Here is an 18,832-nt window from a genome sequence, read left to right on the forward strand (position 1 = left end):
GGGTGGCTGAATCGAGTCACAGACAGACAGACAGACAGACAGACAGACAGACAGACAGACAGAGACAGATCAAAATTTCTGGGTTTAAGTAGCCCAATAGAGGCTATCGCCTTCAAAACGGAAATAAGTCATGGGTTGTGTCACTCCGCCGAAGTTACGGACCCGGCTGTCAACGCACGGGTGCGTTTCGAAAGGAAATACCGCATAATGCGTAACATCCTCTGATTTTTCTCAGCTAGTCTGCCTGTCTTCACTGCAGTAATTTATAACGATATTAGGTCCCACAAATTACAAAAACGACTCACGTCACGCTCCAAATGCTCGCCGTAACGCACTCTGCGTCGCTCATCAGAACAGCGGTTGTGGTGATGAAGCGCACGGGCAACTTCCGTTGTCGATCTCAATTTGTACCCGAGTATAGAGAGCTCGAGCTCGTTCAGAGTGATTTCGTGGTGGCGTACGCTGTGCTCTTTGGAAGGAAACGCGAATGCTCGGTGAGGTCCATCTTTTTTTTAACTTTAGTGAGAGCACCCGCAACCAATACGAGCTTTTGTTCTCACTCTGTTCCTATCTGTAGCAGAAAAGACGCGTAAATGTTGTGATCGTAGTCGATGCGCCGTGAAAGGGACGACTCCAGCGCATTGACAAATCACTAGAACGTTCAAGTGCATGGGGCGTAAGTGTATGGGGCGTAGGAGCCACGCGACTTCAACCTCAACCACACGACCACGTGCTCAACTTCTATCAGAGTAGCTCACGCTACAAAACCCATTTGTAGATGAGAAAAAAACAGTGGCACGAAGCATAGAACAAACTCTCCACATCTACCCGAATCGCGGCAAACAAGCTAAGGGTGAACAGGTGAAGCACCAATGATGAAACTAAATCAGAATCAGTACAACCAAAACAGACACAATAAGGCAGCCCCGCACGCTGCGAAAAGAAAAGGTGAACAGTGTACATACTACGTAGCCTCGACCCTCAGTCCGTACTTTCACATGCTCTCTTTTGCACGCACGCACTACTTGAGAGTGGCAGCCATCAACTGCGAGAGCATTACCTGAGGTCAGACGCAATGATGTCAGCAAAATTGTGACAGCGAGAGCATTACCCCAGGCCAAACGCAATGATGTCAGTAAAATTGTAATTATGTGTGCATTTTAATCAACCACAGAGGAGTGCTGCGCACCGAGATAGACAGGCTTGCGCAGGCGCTCGCTTCACCAGTGAAGCCTTTCTCGGGTCAGCCGTCGTCGATAGGTCCACGTACTGTAAATCACTAAGCGGGGGAGAATCGATCGTGTACTGTCAGTAGTTGACGACTTCATTCACAGACGACCGCCTGGAACATGCCCCACGAAGGGTTCACGAACATCCGGGTGCGTGCAGAAGAGATAGCGATTAAAACAGGTGATCTTACAAACTTCTTTTGTGAGCAACAACTCGAAACAGCAGCAACTAGACGTTTCCTCTGTAACACCAAAGCCAGGAAGAAAACAGATGTCTCGTACAAGCACACGAACCAGAGAAGTGCACTCCCTCTCCAACTGGGCTCCAATCCTTTGCAGTGATTATTATAGATTTCAAGCAAGGAAGAACGTCGACATATTAATTCGAGATAACCGGAAAAAAACGGGACCACAAAAGCGTGGACTTCCACCGACCACACGGCACCCGGCATAGTACAGCCTTTGGGCACACGTCACCTTCCAGGCTCAGCTCTTCCGCAAACAGCTGCATGCCACCCGCATTTGAACATTCTCGTCGGATGATTTCATGGGGACTTCAAGGCCTGCCTTACTGCCCAAGCTTTCTCAATAAAGTTGGGCCAACAAGCCACAAACGTTCACGCTCCCGTGAGTCCGGTGGGCGCACAAAATGTGCTCACCTTTCCCGTCCTCCGAACTATTGTACCGCTCCACACTGCGTTTTCCAGCTCTCTCACACACAACACGCGTTTCTAAATATAGGAGGCCACAAGGCATTCCTTGAGTCCAGGTTTAGCCAGCTAGAGCCATGATAGCCACAGTGACTACCATGACTCTAGCTGGCTACACCTGGACCTACAGAATGGGTCTACATGCTCAGATGGGCACTTCAGAGCCATGGAGCCGCAGTGGCGTTGTGGATGCACTCTGGTGTCACATTCCGGGCGATCTCGGCTAGATTCTCGTGTAGACCCAAATTTCCGTTTATTTTCACGTATTTTTCTTCCTTATTGATTGATTGTGGGGTTTAACGCGCCGACGCAACGCAGGCGATGAGGCGCGCCGTAGTGGAGGGCTCCGGATTAATTTTGACCACCTGGGGATCTTTATCGTGCGCCGAAATCTCGTACACACGGGCGTTTTTGCTTTTCGCCTCCATCAGAAAAGCGGCCGCCGCGGCCGGGAATCGAACCCGCGACCTCGTGCTCAGCAGCGCAACGCCTTAGCCACTGAGCCACCGCGGCGGGTTTTTTCTTCCTTATTACTTAACTTAAGTTCTGTATGTGGCGCCGGCCGTTTTGCGTGATGTCTTTCGGTTAGTCGTAGTCTTGAAGTTTCTAAGCCGGAATATTACCGGAATATAGGTCGAGTTTTTTTCCAAACAAATCCGCACAAAAGTCACCCCTCGTCTTATATAGCGGTCATTGGCAGAATGTAAATCGTTGTCTGGCCACAATGTGCAAGCGCAGTCCGTCGCCATCGCCATTCGTGTCGGACTGCTCTCTCGCACTATCAGGCCTTTATTTGATTTCGCTTTGCTTTAGCTTTTCGTCTTTTACTCGTTTATTGTGCGTGCGTGCGTACATTTCTGTACGTCTCTGTTCCGAGATGAGTGGCGGCAGTCGACGCCAGTTCACCGCGGCGTTTAAGCTGACGGCGATTGAGTCACCGAGCAGAATGGGAATATGGCGGCGCAACGCCAGTTAGGAGTTTCGGAGAAAAGTGTGCGCTACTGGCGGAGCCAGAAAGCTAAGCTGTGCGCGTGCAACCCCCGAAACCGATCGTTCCGTGGACGTCAAGTGGTGCACCCCGAGTTGGAGAACAAAGTGGCGGACTTCGTCGTGGGAACTTCGTCCGGGAACTTCGCTCACGATCGCTCCGGAGGCCATGCGCGGACGGGCTCCGCGAACTGTACAATGAGTGGATAGCCGGCGACAACAAAAAGACCTATACGGGCCGGTTGCGGCCGTGTCAAGCTGGGTGTCCTTCTCTGGGCAGTCGCTGCCCGACGACATGGTTACACGAGCGTTCAGGAAGTGCTCCATCAGCAACGCGCCTGATGGCATGGAAGATGACAGTGCGAAGCAGTCATCGTTGGACGACTCTGAGAGCTCGGACGAGTGACTTCGGCAGTCATAGTGAGTGGCAGTGACGGACGGGCGTCGAAAATAAATATAGACATCGTGAGTGCGCTTCTGTGCCGAAATATTTTTTTTTGTGAACTTTTCCCACCTCAAGATAGGGGGTCGACCTATATACCGGGTCGACCTATAATCCGGTTTATACGTATGCTTCCACTACAAAAATTGGCAACTATTTTGGTACCTGATGCAGAATAACCGAGTAGCTATGGAAAAAAAATGAGTCAAAGCATTGCAAATGGCAGCTTCGTCTGGCACGTTCATATTCCGACCTATTTTGCTCGGCGAACGTAACTACATCACATACTACGTTGCGAGCCTGTTTCAACCACTTCAAGGCTTCGCTAGCACGTGACACCGAGCTCTAAACCGGCTGGACGAACAGACAGCTCTGGGCGACGCAAGCTGAGCCGGCCACGTGACCTGCGCTTCTCGCGCAGCCGCGCTTACGTCCCTTTCCGCGAGAGATCTTTCGGGCCTCAGCGGGAGAGATGAGTGGCCGGTTCTGCATCATTTGATCACAAGACATTTCAAGCTTCTATATGACAGTAAGGTTTCCCTAGAACGCAATGGTGTGGCCGGCATCTTCAAGTCTAGCAACCTTATCACACAGCAGCTGCAACAGTGCTGGGACCGCCGCTGCCTACTGACTGTTCAGCGATCTTGCAAACCCTTTGTTAGTCATAATCTTGAGCACACGTCCACCACTAAGCGTTTGCTGAATAATTTATAGTAAGCGCTTGAGCTCCCTTTTCGTGCCTAGTTTCATCCCAAAAGCTGGCGGCTTTTTTTTTGGCTACGTACGAACCAGGAACTGAACGCGCATGCAGGGCTCAATAGGTCTCTTTTCTGCTACTTTCCCTCTGAAAGCAACGCCTAGCGAACTGGAGGCGAAGGGCGCTCACTTTACGGTGGAGTACGATCCGGAACCGAGCGTTTTGCCCACGGTGTATCCGTGTGCCTCCAGCAGAGCCTTGGAATCTACGGCCTCCTCCGGACTTTCTACCTGGATTTCTTCCACCGGCTCATCTGTCTGTTGACTCGCCTTCTTCGCCTTGTCGGCTTTCTCAGACGCCTTTTGCGTAGCTTTGTTTTTTGGGCTCGAAGCCATGATGTACTTTCTTCTTCTTCGTCTTCTTCGTCTTCTGTCCGTATGTTTGGCACCCTGGAATCCCGCAGAAAGCCGCATTTGAGGAAATGATGGCGGTTATAATGATATTCGTAGAGAAATGAAACCTACCTTAATCAGTAGATTGGCCAATCATCCGGGTAAATTATTAGCTGGCTATCCAGAAGCTCATTCCGCCTCGTGTTATTTCAACTTATTTCGCCAAAGTTATCATAATAGACTATTAGCACGCCTGCCACAACTTTGCAAACGGTCGATGGCACGTTAGGAGGCTTCGACTAACCAATCGAAGATCGCCCACAAGAGCAGTCAGGATTGCGTGACCACTAGTTTACGGCGGCATTACCGGCAACGAGATCGCCAGTTAACCTCGTGGCTCGAGATTTTACCCGTCGAGCCCGCGCTGATGAAGACTTCGAAGCGCATGACCCGAATGTGCCCTGTAGTCCCATACCGGGAATCCACGCAACAGTATAGGCTTCACCGTGGAACGTATTCCTCCCCGCACAAATCGCTACCAAGGGACCAGGAAAGATCATTCCATGTCATGCAAGTTAACACCATCACACACCTCGCCAGACTTCACCTTTTCGACCAGGCACAATTTTCTCACCTTTGCAGCGCCTGTGAAGAGACTGGAACCCTCGGACACATAGTGGGCGGCTGCGACAAATTTCGCCTACACCCTCCTGGCAACCTCCACCTTTCCACAGACCTTTGGAAAGGAGCCTTGGAAAGATCAGCTACTCTTGAACAGAAGGGCTGTCGATGCGGCCGGAGCTCAATGCATCGTGGAATGAGGCCGCCTCTCGGAAGCCTTTCCTGGATTTTATTAAAGTTTATTCTTTCGTTCTCTTGCGGCGCCAACCTTTGTGCGTTTATAGCAAAACAAGGCGTCAGGCATCTTAAGGCGAAAGCATCATATCCCCCATCAAACGGGAAAAGCGACCGTAGTCGGTGCCGTCGTCGCCGTCAGAGTCAACACGAATGGTGCAAAAGTGGCGGCCACGGTAATCGGAATGAAGGGAACATCTCCACTAACGTGAAACCTGTGAAGCATGCTGTGTATAAGTGTGTTCAAAGATTGTAAGCCTCTCTCTTGCCACACGGCGTGCGCTCTTTCTTATACGTGACATCCCAATTACGAAGGCTGAGAAGTGAAATTCGAAACGAAGAACTGCTAGTTTTAATGTAAGCACCACCAGCTCCGCTGTTTCCTCAGTCTTCGCATCTCAGTTACGAAGTTGGTCGAAGTTTTGGTGTTCCCGAGATAGTTAATAATGCGAAAGCTTAAAGTGACTCATTTAGTGCAAGGCCGCTGTTGGAGTTCGCAACCGAAGCTGAGAGAGAGGACCACTTGATTGAGCGTTCTGTGGTCTAAGGGTCTGTAGTGGCCCCCACCTTGTGCCGGGTGGTAACTTCGGTAGCGCTCTCCTGACCATAGCGGTTTACACCTCTGGGTCTAGCCTCCGCAGCACTTTCTCACACTCCTCTTCACAAGTAATTGGAGGAAACGGGCCTGTAGGACCTCCCCACAGGATGTGAGGAAGAGTGGTGAGGGCACCGCATACAGGACATTCTGGTGAGTGGAATAAAGAAGGATGGACAAGGTTCAGTTTTGCGGTATTGGGGAAAGTGTTCGTCTGCAGAAGACGCCGCGCGTGTTCTTGGGAAAGGTCGAGTTGGATATGGGCAGGGGGTTATATACGGCGGGAGAGGCGGTGATGGGTAGTGATTTCCTTGTACGTGACAACTCGGTCCCTGGCAGATCTGGCCCCGTGGTAGGGAACATGGCTGGCCCCGGTTCGGATCGCAATCCATCCAGCCTGCTTGTGGGCAGCCTCATTTCCTTCGAGGCCAGCGTGTGCCGGAGTCCAGATAAGTTCTACTGGGCAATCGGGTGGATTTTACTTAAGAATTTGAAGGCCAAAATCGATATTAGGCCGCTAGCGAAATTTTGAATGGCTGTTTTAGAATCAGGGATCTTGATTGATGGGGTTGGCCTCCCCGAGAGTGCTAACGCAATGTCCGCCTCCCTCGCTGTGGCTGGGCGGGGAGTGTTAACGCCCAGGGAAGTGAGTGGGGATTGCCGGGGCCGTGAATTGCAGCGATGGCGTAGGCACTGCAGTGCCTATATTCTGCAGCATCCACATATACCACGTCGGGTCTGACCGAGGGACGTTTGTGTAGAGCTCGTACCCTTTGTTCTCGACGGACCGCGTTGTCGATACGATGCATGTTGCGAGGAGTTGGCCTGATGATGAGATTGGAGTGAATGCCGCTAGAGAGGGGGGATTTTGCTTGAAGGTCGTCGACAATGGTTATTCCCAGTTGATTGAGGATGAGATGCCCAGTGAGAGTTTTTGATAGGCGGACCACATGATCGGTTAAGTGGGATTCGATGAGCTCATCTGGCGTGTTATGTATCCCAAGTCCCTCGAGTCTGGTAGTAGATGTATTAAGATGGAGGTGAATAGCAGCTTTGCATGCCCGGCAGATGAGGCGATTGGCTTTCTGTAATTCACTTTTACTAAGGTTCAAGTAGGGAGTGAGCAAGTGATCGTACTGATAAATGCCTGAATCGGTCGGATCCTCTACACCTCCTTGGGTCCCTTGCGACGGTTAGAGATTTGTCCAATTAGCCCAATAGTTTGGGTGACATGCTGTTCCAAATTATGGAAAAATTGTGTTGACTCGATTTCGCTGAATTTTCATCCCCAGTATTTGAAACATAGGGACCTCTGGGATCGGCTTGTTCGCTATCTGAATTTTAATGTCGGAGAAATTTTAGAATTTATTTTTGGCGGTAATAGGAGCAGTTCTGACTTATAACGGGAGCAGGAAAGCCCTCAAAGTCCAGCTTTTTCTACTGGGACCTGAGCACCTGAGTCGGTTAACTATGGTGTGTAACGTTTCCATCTTGATGTTAACGTTCTAAATTTCGCAAAGAAGCATTGTTGTTTACAACTCAATTTTTTTAGACACTGTTAGTGTCCCAGTGACGGGCTTTTTACTCATTATTGACGTTACTTTTGGTCAGATATTTTCAATTAAGTTTTAGTGGGCACAGCAAATATCACTTGCATAATCAAATCGCTCAGTGTGTTTATGGATAACTTCTGGTTACACTCTACATTCATTCTCCATGCAAATGCTCCACACATGAACCCTGCGCAGTGGCATAACTAGGGGGGGCTGACCAGACTTCAGCACCTCCCCCCCCCCCCCCCCCCCCGAACCCGCCGGCGCCGTGCTGCCTGTTATGCCTGGTACGCCGCCTGTGGACAAAGCTGCATATTCTTCGAAAGTTTATTTATTTATTCTTATTTATTCGATACCCACAGCTCCATAAGGCATTACAGTGGGGGCAATACAACATGATTGCAAGACAGAACACAAGCTCAATTTGCAGTAAGTACAGTACAGTCTAAGCAGCCAGTAGCAAGTATACTCAATACAGCATGGAACGCAGGTTGAGAACAATGTATGAAAAATTCTAGCAGGTAACATACAATAAGACGAAAACAAATCCTTCGTCAAGTATTTATGCAGCACTCCAACAAAACACCGTCATGAACTGAACAATTCAACTAACAAAGTAAAAAATGAATCGCTACAAAACAGCGGCAACGATCGCTGAAGTGTTGCGGATCTGGTAGCGTGACCGGTGGTGGCGTACGTTGATCCGGAGTTAGGGCAAACATTGGGGCTTGTAGGGCGACGAAAGAAACTTTATGTACAGATATCTACATGGCGTTTGACTGAGTGAACAGGGTTCTGCGCTCCTGCGCGCACGAGATTAAATAACCAGGTTGGGTCCGCCCCGTTTCCCCCTTTCTCGACTGACGTCAGTATGGTCCAATCAGGGGCGCCCCGGCTGACGTCCGCACACTCACAAAGAGATGGCACTTTGCACAGGTTAATGTTCAGTTGACTCCTGATGATGCAATGGTTGAAGCGCCGGGAGGACGCCCGGACCCGGTCGATAATCCGGCGTGGAGTACTCGTTGAATAGCAGCGTCTCGGACCACAACAAAGCAGTCCCCCGCTGAAGATTGCCGCCGGAAAAGCAATGCTGCACGTCTTTATAAATCCCTCCCTGCCTCCCTGCCTCGCCGGCGGGAAGCCGCGGAAAGCGCCTTTTTCAGCAGAAGCGTCCCTCTCCGCCGCGTCATCGCATACAAAGCCGGGTCGCTCCCCATCGATGAGGGTAGGGGAGAGGAAAACTTGCGATAATGGGCCGACGGAAGCGTTGGGTGACTGAACCCGATAGCATTGCAGACGGGCGTCGTAATGTCAATACGCCGATCGTAACAGCATCTCCGGCCGGCGGGAAGCTCCCGACGACATTGGTTTCCAGCCCGTGTAGGAGGGAGTCTTGTCCCAGGTAGAGACTTCGGGACGGCACACAAACACCTCAATCAGTCCTCCCAGAGGGTAATCCATTGTTTTAACACGACGAAACGGTCAGAATCACGGCACAGACACTTGCGGGAACACTCCTAGCTTTTCCTGTCGCGAAGGGCTTCATGGCTCTCTCACGTGCACTCGCAGGTTCCGAAAAACACAAAAAACACAGCTACAAAGCAAGTGGCTGCAAGGACAATTCCCTGAAAGACCACCAGGCTGCTTCTAAATTCAAACAAACATACTGACTAAAACCCATCTAATGTGGCAACACGAGAATATGAACTGAATAAAAATAAATCTGGTATGCAAAACGCATCAACAAAGGAACTCACAATGACACCAACCGCAGAATTCCATATTGGTAATAAAAACATAGTTCAGGAAAAAAAATATGAAACCATATTCCTCGAGGCCATCTCTACACTAAGGGCAGCGGCTTAGGCCGTCAGCGTTGCCATTGAGCTTCCCCTTTTTGTAACGGACCTCAAATGAGTACTAAACGCAACCACTTCCGGTGTTTATACACAACAAGTTCGTACACTCCATCAGGGTGAGACGAAAATGAACACTGACACGCAAATTACGCCCAGCTTACACTGTGGTCGGTCACGAACAATAACTATTCTCCAGCGAACAACACAAAATTTACGCTTACCTCACGCTGTGTTCGATCTCGAACAATAACTACTTCCATAACGCCTAACTAAAGGTCTAACTTCGTGGTGTTAGAGCATGACGATCGACACACTGCTAACTAAAAGAAACACACGCTTAACTACCTCTGTCTTACGAAAACTCGACAAACACTTGAATAATAAAACAGAATGAGCAAAGTACGCCATTATTCAAGCGCACGCGGATTCGTCTGAATCCTTGAAAACATTCTAAGCCCTCGTCAAAACAAACATTTCCGGGTGTAGCCTGCCGAAACGTTGTTGCCACTTGGGCCGACGGCCTGTGCTCATCTTTTGCAAAGTGCACCGCAGAGTGTACGGGGGAGGTCTTTGACACTGAGGGGGAAAATAGACGCAACGCGAGCGGAGAGTACGGAAGTGATGGGAACCCAGAGAAGAATGGGACGCCCGACCATGACGAACGCGTCGGCGGGGAACGCACTCTCCCCGAAACGTCCTCCCCCCAGCTCTCCGAGAATTCCGGCGGAACCCAGTCACCCCCTTCTGCCCCTTCCGGCATAGTGCCCCTCGGCCTTTGTCACGGCTAGGGAGCGGCCTCTTTGTTTCCCTCGGACGTCTTGAGTTTCCGTTTAGCTCTGCTGCTTCTGGCCATCTTAGCCTTGAACGCTGCAAAGTGAATGGGTTCACGTTCTTTCTTTGCCTTCTCACGCTGACTGTTTTTCGGCCGCCTCCTTTTCCTTCTTTAGGGTATCGCGGCGCATTCGAGCGGCAATGCGCCGATCCCAGGCGACTTGCAGTCCAACTTGTATGGCATGTTCTGGCTGCCCGGGCCTACCTGCGCGGCTACTGGTTCGGTTCGCGCTCTGCGATCCGCCGACGCAGTTGACTCGTTACTTCTCTGCGCGCCTACAGACTTAAGTCGCGCTTCGCGATCTGCCGACGCGGCCGACTCGCTACTTTCTGGCGCAGCTACGCAGTCAGCGCGCGCTTCGCGATCTGTCGACGCCGCCGACTCCCTACTTTCCGACGCGGCTACGAAGTTAGCTCGCGTTTCGCGATCCGCCGACGCGGCCGACTCGCTTCTTTCCGGCGCGGCTACGGAGTTAGCTCGCGCTTCGCGATCTGTCGACGCAAACGGCTCGCTTCTAGTCTGAGCGACTACGGGCTCAAGCCGCTCTTGCAAACTCCCGGAAGTGGGTGGGACAAACACCTTACCTAAGAAGTCGGAAAATCCGCCTCTTTCATTGCGGTGTGCTGCCACCTACCGTGCCTAGCGGAAGTTGAAGCCGTAGGGTTTGCCGGCGTTTCCTCCGGCTGCGTTCTCGTTGTATGCACGGCAATCCCACATTACGGCGAGGAGCAGCCGAAGTTTTTCTTCTGTGTTGGTGTTTTAACGCCTTAAGACGACAGCCCCTGGTCATCACATAATACCAGGCGGCTTCTTATCACTGAATGAGGGCTGGCAGAGAAATCTCGGACAGATCCGTGTGCCGTCCGAGTGGCAGCTCGAGCAGTACTTGGAGTCGTCTGGCATGAAGTGCGATCGCCAGTTCAACAAAGGCCGGCAGTTCGCAAAATGCCTTTAAGCGCTGGACACATGTACGATTGGTACACTCGATTCGCATGCGACTGATCGTTACGACTGTCGCCACTAGTCGTACGCGTGAATTTGAGACGGCCCGATGCGCGCATGAGATGCGTCGTCGGCGTCGCTCCGCCCACAGTTTTTGCACCATGGTCAACTACGACGATCGCTGAGCTGAATTTGTAGATTCTGCGCGTTTGTTCGCAAGAAATGGATAAAGCAAGCAATCGTGAAGCGTTTTGTGCCTTCGGAAACAGTCCGCGCACACGCCGGCCGCGCCTGCCAGCTCGGCACACTCAGCGGCTCGAACCGGCGCAGACCACGGTAGCAACCGCGCTTGTCGCTGCTCTTCTGAATCAATCTGATCGCTAAAAAGTTCCACATGCGAGAAAGTAGGTGTTGGTGTGGTGAAAAATTGTGCTAGGGATTGTTGTCAGGGCTTATTTTAAAAGCGGCGATCAGATATATCTGCCGCGATGCAAGCCTACGCTGACCGCTCGCCGCGGCGCGCGGTGCGCCGAGCAGCCGAGAGATGGCGATACCTGCGCGGAAGCATCGAAACAGGCTACGCAGATGTCTTGGTCACCGATCGCTCAAACGGCAGTTATAACTTAGAGTTCCACATGCGAGAAAGGGTATGATAGTGTAGTGAAAAGTTGTGTTGCGGATTGTCATTCGCAGTTGCACAGATAGCAGCGATCAAATATCCGCCAGGATGCTAAGCCTACAGTTCCCATCACCCGAGCCGACGCGAGCGACGCAAGCCGCCGTAGCCGATCGCGTGCGGCCGACGGGAAGCGATAGAAGCCGGCACCGTTCCCTTTTCGGCACTCCGAGTTACAGCGGAACGCAGCACAAGTTGTGGGCATTGTTCCGCGCACAACGAGCGCACACAAAAAATCAAACGATGTAAATACAACCACGACCCCTTCCCGCTTGTGCGGGAGCTGTGGGGAATGTCGTCTGCTGCCCCTACTGGACTGCTTAGGGACTTGGCCGCTAGGGGATTGCGCATGCGCAGTGGGGTTGTGAAAGAGGCGGATTCACCCTCGTCTCCAGGTTGTTCCTCGAGTTTAGAGCCTTGCGATGTCACCTCAACTACCGTGGCCGGCAGGGGCGCCTTTACGCTTAGAGTGCTGCTCTCACCCATGCACTGACTGCTGGGTGCCACCCCGTTTGAACTGGGCGCTATCGCTGCCAACTCCCGAGCTTTTGAGCGGGTCAGCGCTTGGACAACTACCCCGAAGTTCAAACCCTTTTGCCGCAACAATTCCTCAGACCGGTTGGAAAACAGATACGGATATTCGGGCGGCAAACTAGGCGACACCGCGGCCTCGGTGTCAAGTATCCCAAAGGGGCCCTCGATACAAATTCGCGCGATTGGAAGACACACGCTGTTTGCCTCAACCGCCTGCTTGATCCAGGCGCACTCGCCTGAGGACTGCTCTGGGGTCACATAAGATGGATGTACTACATCCATCGTCGCCGCGGAATCTCGGAGTACCCGGCAGCGTTTGCCGTTCACCGTCATCTCCCGAATGTACGGTTCCAGCAGCTTCATATTCACATCGCCTTCACCTGCCGACAGAAAAGCTACCCTGGGATTCCTACACCCGGCGGCCACGTGGCCCGGCTGGCGACAGTTGAAGCAAGTCAGTGGTCGTCGCTTTTCGAAAACCTTTTTTCTGATGCTTCGCCTGGTCGTCTTTTGTCTCCGCTCTCTCATCGTCACGGTGCTTCAAATCTTTCTCTCTCCCCAGGTGGTCAAAATTAATCCGGAGCCCTCCACTACGGCGCGCCTCATCGCCTGCGTTGCGTCGGCGCGTTAAACCCCACAATCAATCAATCAAATCTTTCTCTCTAGCGCCCTCGGCATCTCGGGAAACGCTGTCTTTTTGCCATTTGGGTTTGAACTCCCGCTTCGGACCCTCCCTTATTTCTCCAGCATGACGCGACAAGAACTCGTCAGCGAGCTCGGCGCCTCGTGTCACCGTTGTGACATCTGATTTGTCCATTACCCAGCTACGCATGCTTGCGGGGATCCGGCGGTAGAACTGCTCCAAACCTAGGCGTTGTACAACTTTATCGTGGTCGCCAAACGCGCCCTCCTCCTTTAGCCACTCCTTGAAATTCGCCATCAATTTATACGCGAACTCCGAGTATGACTCATTTCTCCCTCTTTCACCTTCCCGAAACCGCTGCCTGTATGCCTCCGCTGACAACCTGTACTTCTTTAGAAGACACGCTTTTACTTTGCTGTAATCTTCTGCCTCTTGTCTAGTCAAGCGGGCTACCACATCGGCGGCTTCACACGGCAACGAAGTCAGTAGGCGTTGCGGCCAAGTGTCTCTAGGGAAATCCACTTTCTCGCATGTGCGTTCAAAATTTACCAAAAATAAACCCATGTCCTCTCCAACCTTAAACGGTTGCATGAGGTCCTTCATTTTGAACGACAGCTTTACTCCTCCCCCACTAGAGGCCTCGCCAACACCACTACCGCTTCTGGCTTTCAGTATTTCAAGTTCGAGCCGCTTCATCTCTAGCTCATCTGCACGACGCTGTGCTTCCGCTTCTGCTTTCTTTCTCTCATCTGCACGACGCTGTGCTTCCGCTTCTGCTTCTGCTTTCTTTCTCTCATCTTGCTCCCGTTCTTTCATAAGCTCCAGGCCCTCTGAGCGCTCATCGTCGTCTGCCCCCACTGCTTCGATAGCATCGATGATTTCTGGCTTTCTTTTCTCATCGCCTAAGCTTAACCCCAACATTTTTGCCAACTCTAGGAGTTGCGGCTTTCGTAGCGACTTCAGGTTCATGTCTGTATCGAGTGCTGCCAACTGTTACTGCAAAAAATCCTTTACCCCGACGCACCAAAGAAACCTAGCGTCAAAAGAATAATACACTTTACCTCCCTCGCTACACTTTGTAAGCAGAGCCTGGTAATCCCTCAAACAGAATGGCCTCGCACTCACCAAACTTTGCAGTCATGCCTCCGTGAAGTCGGTTCCGATGCTTGGAGTCGACCCATGCCTCATGGAGACGATACCGTCCGCAGTGGAGATGATCTCGCCGTGGTGGAGACGATCCCACTTGCTGCCAACCAGTGTTGCGGATCTGGTAGCGTGACCAATGGTGGCGTACGTTGCTCCGGAGTTGGGGCAAACATTGGGGCTTGTAGGGCGACGAAAGAAACTTTATGTACAGATATCTACATGGCGTTTGACTGAGTGAACAGGGTTCTGCGCTCCTGCGCGCACGAGATTAAATAACCAGGTTGGGTCCGCCCCGTTTCCCCCTTTCATCGACTGACGTCAGTATGGTCCAATCAGGGGCGCCCCGGCTGACGTCCACACACTCACAAAGAGATGGCACTTTGCACAGGTTAATGTTCAGTTGACTCCTGATGATGCAATGGTTGAAGCGCCGGGAGGACGCCCGGACCCGGTCGATAATCCGGCGTGGAGTACTCGTTGAATAGCAGCGTCTCGGACCACAACAAAGCAGTCCCCCACTGAAGATTGCCGCCGGAAAAGCAATGCTGCACGTCTTTATAAATCCCTCCCTGCCTCCCTGCCTCGCCGGCGGGAAGCCGCGGAAAGCGTCTTTTAAGTGCAATGCACTTCTTAAGCGACCCTGAACCTGCGTCCACCGGCGATGTCCGCGCACGTGGAGATGGGCGCGCGCAGCCTGGCCGCTGACATGGCACATACCCACGTGGGGGATTGGCCAGGAATCTCCTCGTCTTCCTTGGCAACGGGGGGAGATGGGCGCGCGCTGCCTGGCCGCTGACATGGCACATACCCACGTGGGGGATTGGCCAAGAATCGGGCGTGAGAAGGGCTAATGCACCTGCTTAAAGGAGTACTGACACGAAATTTCAAAGCTGAGATCCGCTCTAGCAATCAAGTACAACGACAACACAAATAGGTGTCTGTGAATAAATGCATCTTTCTTTCTTTGTAGTTGTGTGTGTGTGTGTGATCGCTCTTTCGCGAACATTACCGAACCGCGCATATTCAACTCGTGCATTCGCACTTTCACATTCTTCCCCTCGGGGAAATGCGGGGAATTTTTTTCAGCAGAAGCGTCCCTCTCCGCCGCGTCATCGCATACAAAGCCGGGTCGCTCCCCATCGATGAGGGTAGGGGAGAGGAAAACTTGCGATAATGGGCCGACGGAAGCGTTGGGTGACTGAACCCAATAGCATTGCAGACGGGCGTCGTAATGTCAATACGCCGATCGTAACAGAAGGCAATCGATTCCACTGGCAAACTCTTTCAGGGAAAAAAGAATTACTGAATGCTGCTGTCTTACATCGGTACTCCCGCACTTTTTAAGTGTGATCGACTCGTCCAGATACGTAATGCGGTGGAAAAATGTAACCGTTAAGTTTGACATAAGTATACATCATGGAAGAGCTTCACATGCGCTTAGCCCGGCGTGTGACCAACTGTTCCCATATTACGGTTTGCTTGCAGCGCGTCATGTTGAAGTTGCGGCTCTTAACAGTGTTTCCAGGACATAACGGGCGCCCAATGTTTTGCACTTTTTCCAATTTATCTTTATCAAGTGCTGTAGGCGGGTCCCATACACTATTCGCGTAATCAAGTATCGACCGTACGCATGATTTGTACAGTAATTCCCGCGTGGACTGGGGAAACTCACGCGTGTTTCTCCGCAGGAACCACAGGGATCTACAAGCGGACATACGTACAATCAACATGACGGTGCCACAAAGTTGGTGTGAAAAAGCGCCCAAGTACCTATATTCAGAGACTATTTTTAAAACCTTCTTGTTTACAGTATACGAAGGCGAAGCTTCAGCCTTCTTTCTAGAAAACGTCATACACATTGTTTTCTCCAAATAAAGTTGCATGTGCCATTTTTCACACCATGTATTTATTTTGTCCAAGTCGTCTTGATCACCGCTCCGATCATTTTCGCAGTTTATTACTCTATAAACGATCCAGTCATCTGCAAACATTCTCATCGATGATTTTACGTCCAAGGTGATGTCATTAACATATAATAAAAACAATAATGGGCCCAGTACTCATCCCTGAAGGACCCCGGACGTCACATTGGTAGTGGATGACTGTTCACCGTTCACCGTTCACCGTTCACCGTGCTGCCTTGAATTTACGTATTGTGCTATCCAGTTAATAACTTGCGGATTAATTTTGTATTGGGTCATTTTTTACAATAATAAATTATGCGGGACCAAATGAAACCCTTTTCTGAAATAAAAAAAAATGCAGTCAATACTGGTTCGGTTGTCCAGCGCGCATGCTGCCTCATAAGTAAATTCAATTAACTGGGTAACGGAGGAATGGTCCTTGCCAAAGCCATGTTACGTTCATTTAACAAGGAATTGGTTCCAACAAGGCTCCAACAGGGAATTGGCTCCAACATGCTCAAAAAGTTTGCAGCAAACGGCTGTTAAAGAAGCCATGAAGACAAAATACAACTTGGTTCCATTCGGAAGCTGTCGTGTCTTATAGCGTCCCCAGCGCTTGCGCGGCAGCAAATTATGCCGTATTCACAGAGAAACTAATCAATTTAGGTTAAAATTTTGATTCTCCCGCCAAGTTGTGTTTTGGTGACACCTACAATGAAGTCATAACGGCGCGTATACAAACAAATTTCCACTGTGCCATTTGGCTCTGCAGCCTTGCTTGCCGTAAAACCTCCCAGTTGGCGCTAGCATACTCAGCCCTCCGCCTTTGGTTTGTCTTTTGCCGTACTTACACCTGGCTTGTTTTTGTTACGGCAGAAAGTAATCGCTCCGTGAAACATGGGGTATGCTTGACAAACAGGATCACGTAAGGCAACGTCGCTTACGCCAATCGGCCAGCGTCGTATAAGACAACTCCAAAGCGTCGGGCTGCTGTGCAGCTAAAACAAGCAAAGTGCGCCCACTACCAACAGCATTGTTACTTCTATGTTTACGTGTATTTTCGTACCTTTTGTTCTTTACCGCACCATTCTTACAGCTGTAAAATGGATATGCATTGCATTTAGGCGCTAATAGCTCGTTCGGCAAGCTTATAAGTTCTGCCTAAATTGCGTTTGCTTTTGCCGGCTCCAGCCAATCGCACAGCTGGGCTCATATGACATCATAGGTTCTGTTGCGGGAAATGAGCTAGTGGGTCGCATGGCCATTCCCTTTTTCCCTAATTATATAGCTGATTTGAGCGAAGAGCACGTTAAAAGTGGCATCAGTATAATTCTAATGAGGCAACCTTTCGAATGAACCAAACTTGTATTTCGTCTTCATGGCTCCTTTAACGATATAGGACGATAATTTGAAACAATATTTCGTGGCCCCCATTTGAGGGTAGGTACAACAGCAGCCAGTTTCCAATCACTAGGTAAGGAACAATCGCGTAAAATTTTTCAAAGATTATTACTAAATACCGGGACACTATCTGCACACAGGATTTCAAGTGCGCATTAGGCAGTCCGTCAGGTCCAAAAGCTTTTGATACACCTAGGCGCTTTAGCAGGGTTTCAACTCCGTGGTTATAAAATACAATACCATCCATCTGAGACTCGCCCGGAGAAGGTACTGATAAATGGTACGTGTTTGTTTGCGCACCTGAGACGGAAAAAACATGACTAAAATTTGAATTAAAGCTTTCAGCTTTTTCAGCTGCACTTTCAATGACGACACCATTCTGTTCCAGATCAGGGATTGAAACAGAGTTCTTTTTCTTTCCTTTCACATACTTCCATAGTTACTTTTTATTTTGCTAAAGTCGTGATTGAAATGAAATAAGCAGTTTTCGCAGCTGTCGTAGCGCCTTTTAATTGAGACGCCACTTTTTTAAGCTTAGGAAAATTTCGAGTGGACGGATTCCGCAAATGACTGTGGTAAGCCCTTTTCTGTTCCAGTGCTAAGGCATGTAACTGTTTTGTTAACCATGGCTTGCTTCTTTGACGCCTTTTAGATAACAGCGAGGACGGCACGTGACGGTCACGTTGTTCCAAAAGCTTATCTTTGAAATTTGACGAAAGCTGCTCTACTGAAAGTGATTCAGCAAGTGTCTCGAAGACAACAAAGTAATTGTCAAGCTCGGCTGCAATTTCATCAGTATTTGCCTTCGCATAATTAAATACACGCCGGCTGTTAGTGGCAGTAGTACTTTGATATCTCATGTTCATTTTACAGACAATAGCTTCATGGTCACTAATTCCTGGTATGACTACCGTGGACAGAATTTTATCTGGTGCATTTGTGAAAAATAAATCACGAACATGATTTTCTCTTGTGGGCTCCAAAACACTCTGCGTAAGTAAGTGAAAATAAGTTAGCAATATTGGCCATAGCAGTATTTAGCCAAGCAGTAATTCCTAAAAAGGCAGGTTGGCGGTGCCAACCAAGATCTGGAATGTTGAAATCCCCAGCCACAACAATATAGTCAGTTTTAATTACTTTTTTTTTATTTTTTTTTATTTGCGACAGTATGCCCGTTGGCATAAATACTATGCTACAAGTATAGGGTAACTCCCGTTTCGCGAACAAACGCAAGAAGGGAGCGGTGGTGGGGTCCCCATATCCACCGATGGAGGTCAGGTGGTCTGCCAGGGTGGAGGCCTGTGCCTCGAAGGTGTCGTGTTCTGGCCGCTTGCAATGAAGGGCACGCCCACAGCAAATGTTCTGTGTCGGCATCTTGGGCAGGAGCCGTGCAAAAGGGGCAGCTCTGGTCGAACGGGGCATGGTAGCGTGG

The 18,832-nt window shown here is 50.4% G+C and overlaps 3 protein-coding genes across 3 annotated transcripts in view; all 3 read right to left on the minus strand.

The window, feature by feature from the left end:
• LOC144164861 (testis-specific serine/threonine-protein kinase 3-like) overlaps positions 1 to 4,460 on the minus strand; it is a 28,633-nt gene extending 24,173 nt beyond the window's left edge. The window contains exon 1 of the mRNA XM_077695108.1: positions 4,255 to 4,460. Coding sequence (XP_077551234.1) covers positions 4,255 to 4,460 — 206 coding nt within the window. The remainder of the gene's footprint in view (positions 1 to 4,254) is intronic.
• A 6,304-nt stretch (positions 4,461 to 10,764) lies between these two features.
• Positions 10,765 to 12,834, minus strand: LOC144164862 (uncharacterized). Its single transcript, XM_077695109.1, has one exon. It carries the CDS (start codon positions 12,832 to 12,834, stop codon positions 11,845 to 11,847), a length of 990 nt encoding a protein of 329 aa, XP_077551235.1. The 3' UTR covers positions 10,765 to 11,844.
• Positions 12,835 to 12,946: 112 nt separating this feature from the next.
• Positions 12,947 to 13,918, minus strand: LOC144164863 (uncharacterized). The gene has a single exon (XM_077695110.1). It carries the CDS (start codon positions 13,916 to 13,918, stop codon positions 12,947 to 12,949), a length of 972 nt encoding a protein of 323 aa, XP_077551236.1.
• Positions 13,919 to 18,832: the final 4,914 nt, after the last annotated feature.

This window comes from Haemaphysalis longicornis, unplaced genomic scaffold, assembly GCF_048455015.1.
Source record: "Haemaphysalis longicornis isolate Haplotype H1 unplaced genomic scaffold, Haemaphysalis longicornis Haplotype H1 scaffold_14, whole genome shotgun sequence".
NCBI classification, from domain to species: Eukaryota; Metazoa; Arthropoda; class Arachnida; order Ixodida; family Ixodidae; genus Haemaphysalis; species Haemaphysalis longicornis.

Excerpts from the sequence above, each read along its gene's own strand:
- LOC144164863 (XM_077695110.1), bottom strand. The coding sequence starts at position 13,918 with ATGAACCTGAAGTCGCTACGAAAGCCGCAACTCCTAGAGTTGGCAAAA.
- LOC144164862 (XM_077695109.1), bottom strand. The coding sequence starts at position 12,834 with ATGAGAGAGCGGAGACAAAAGACGACCAGGCGAAGCATCAGAAAAAAG.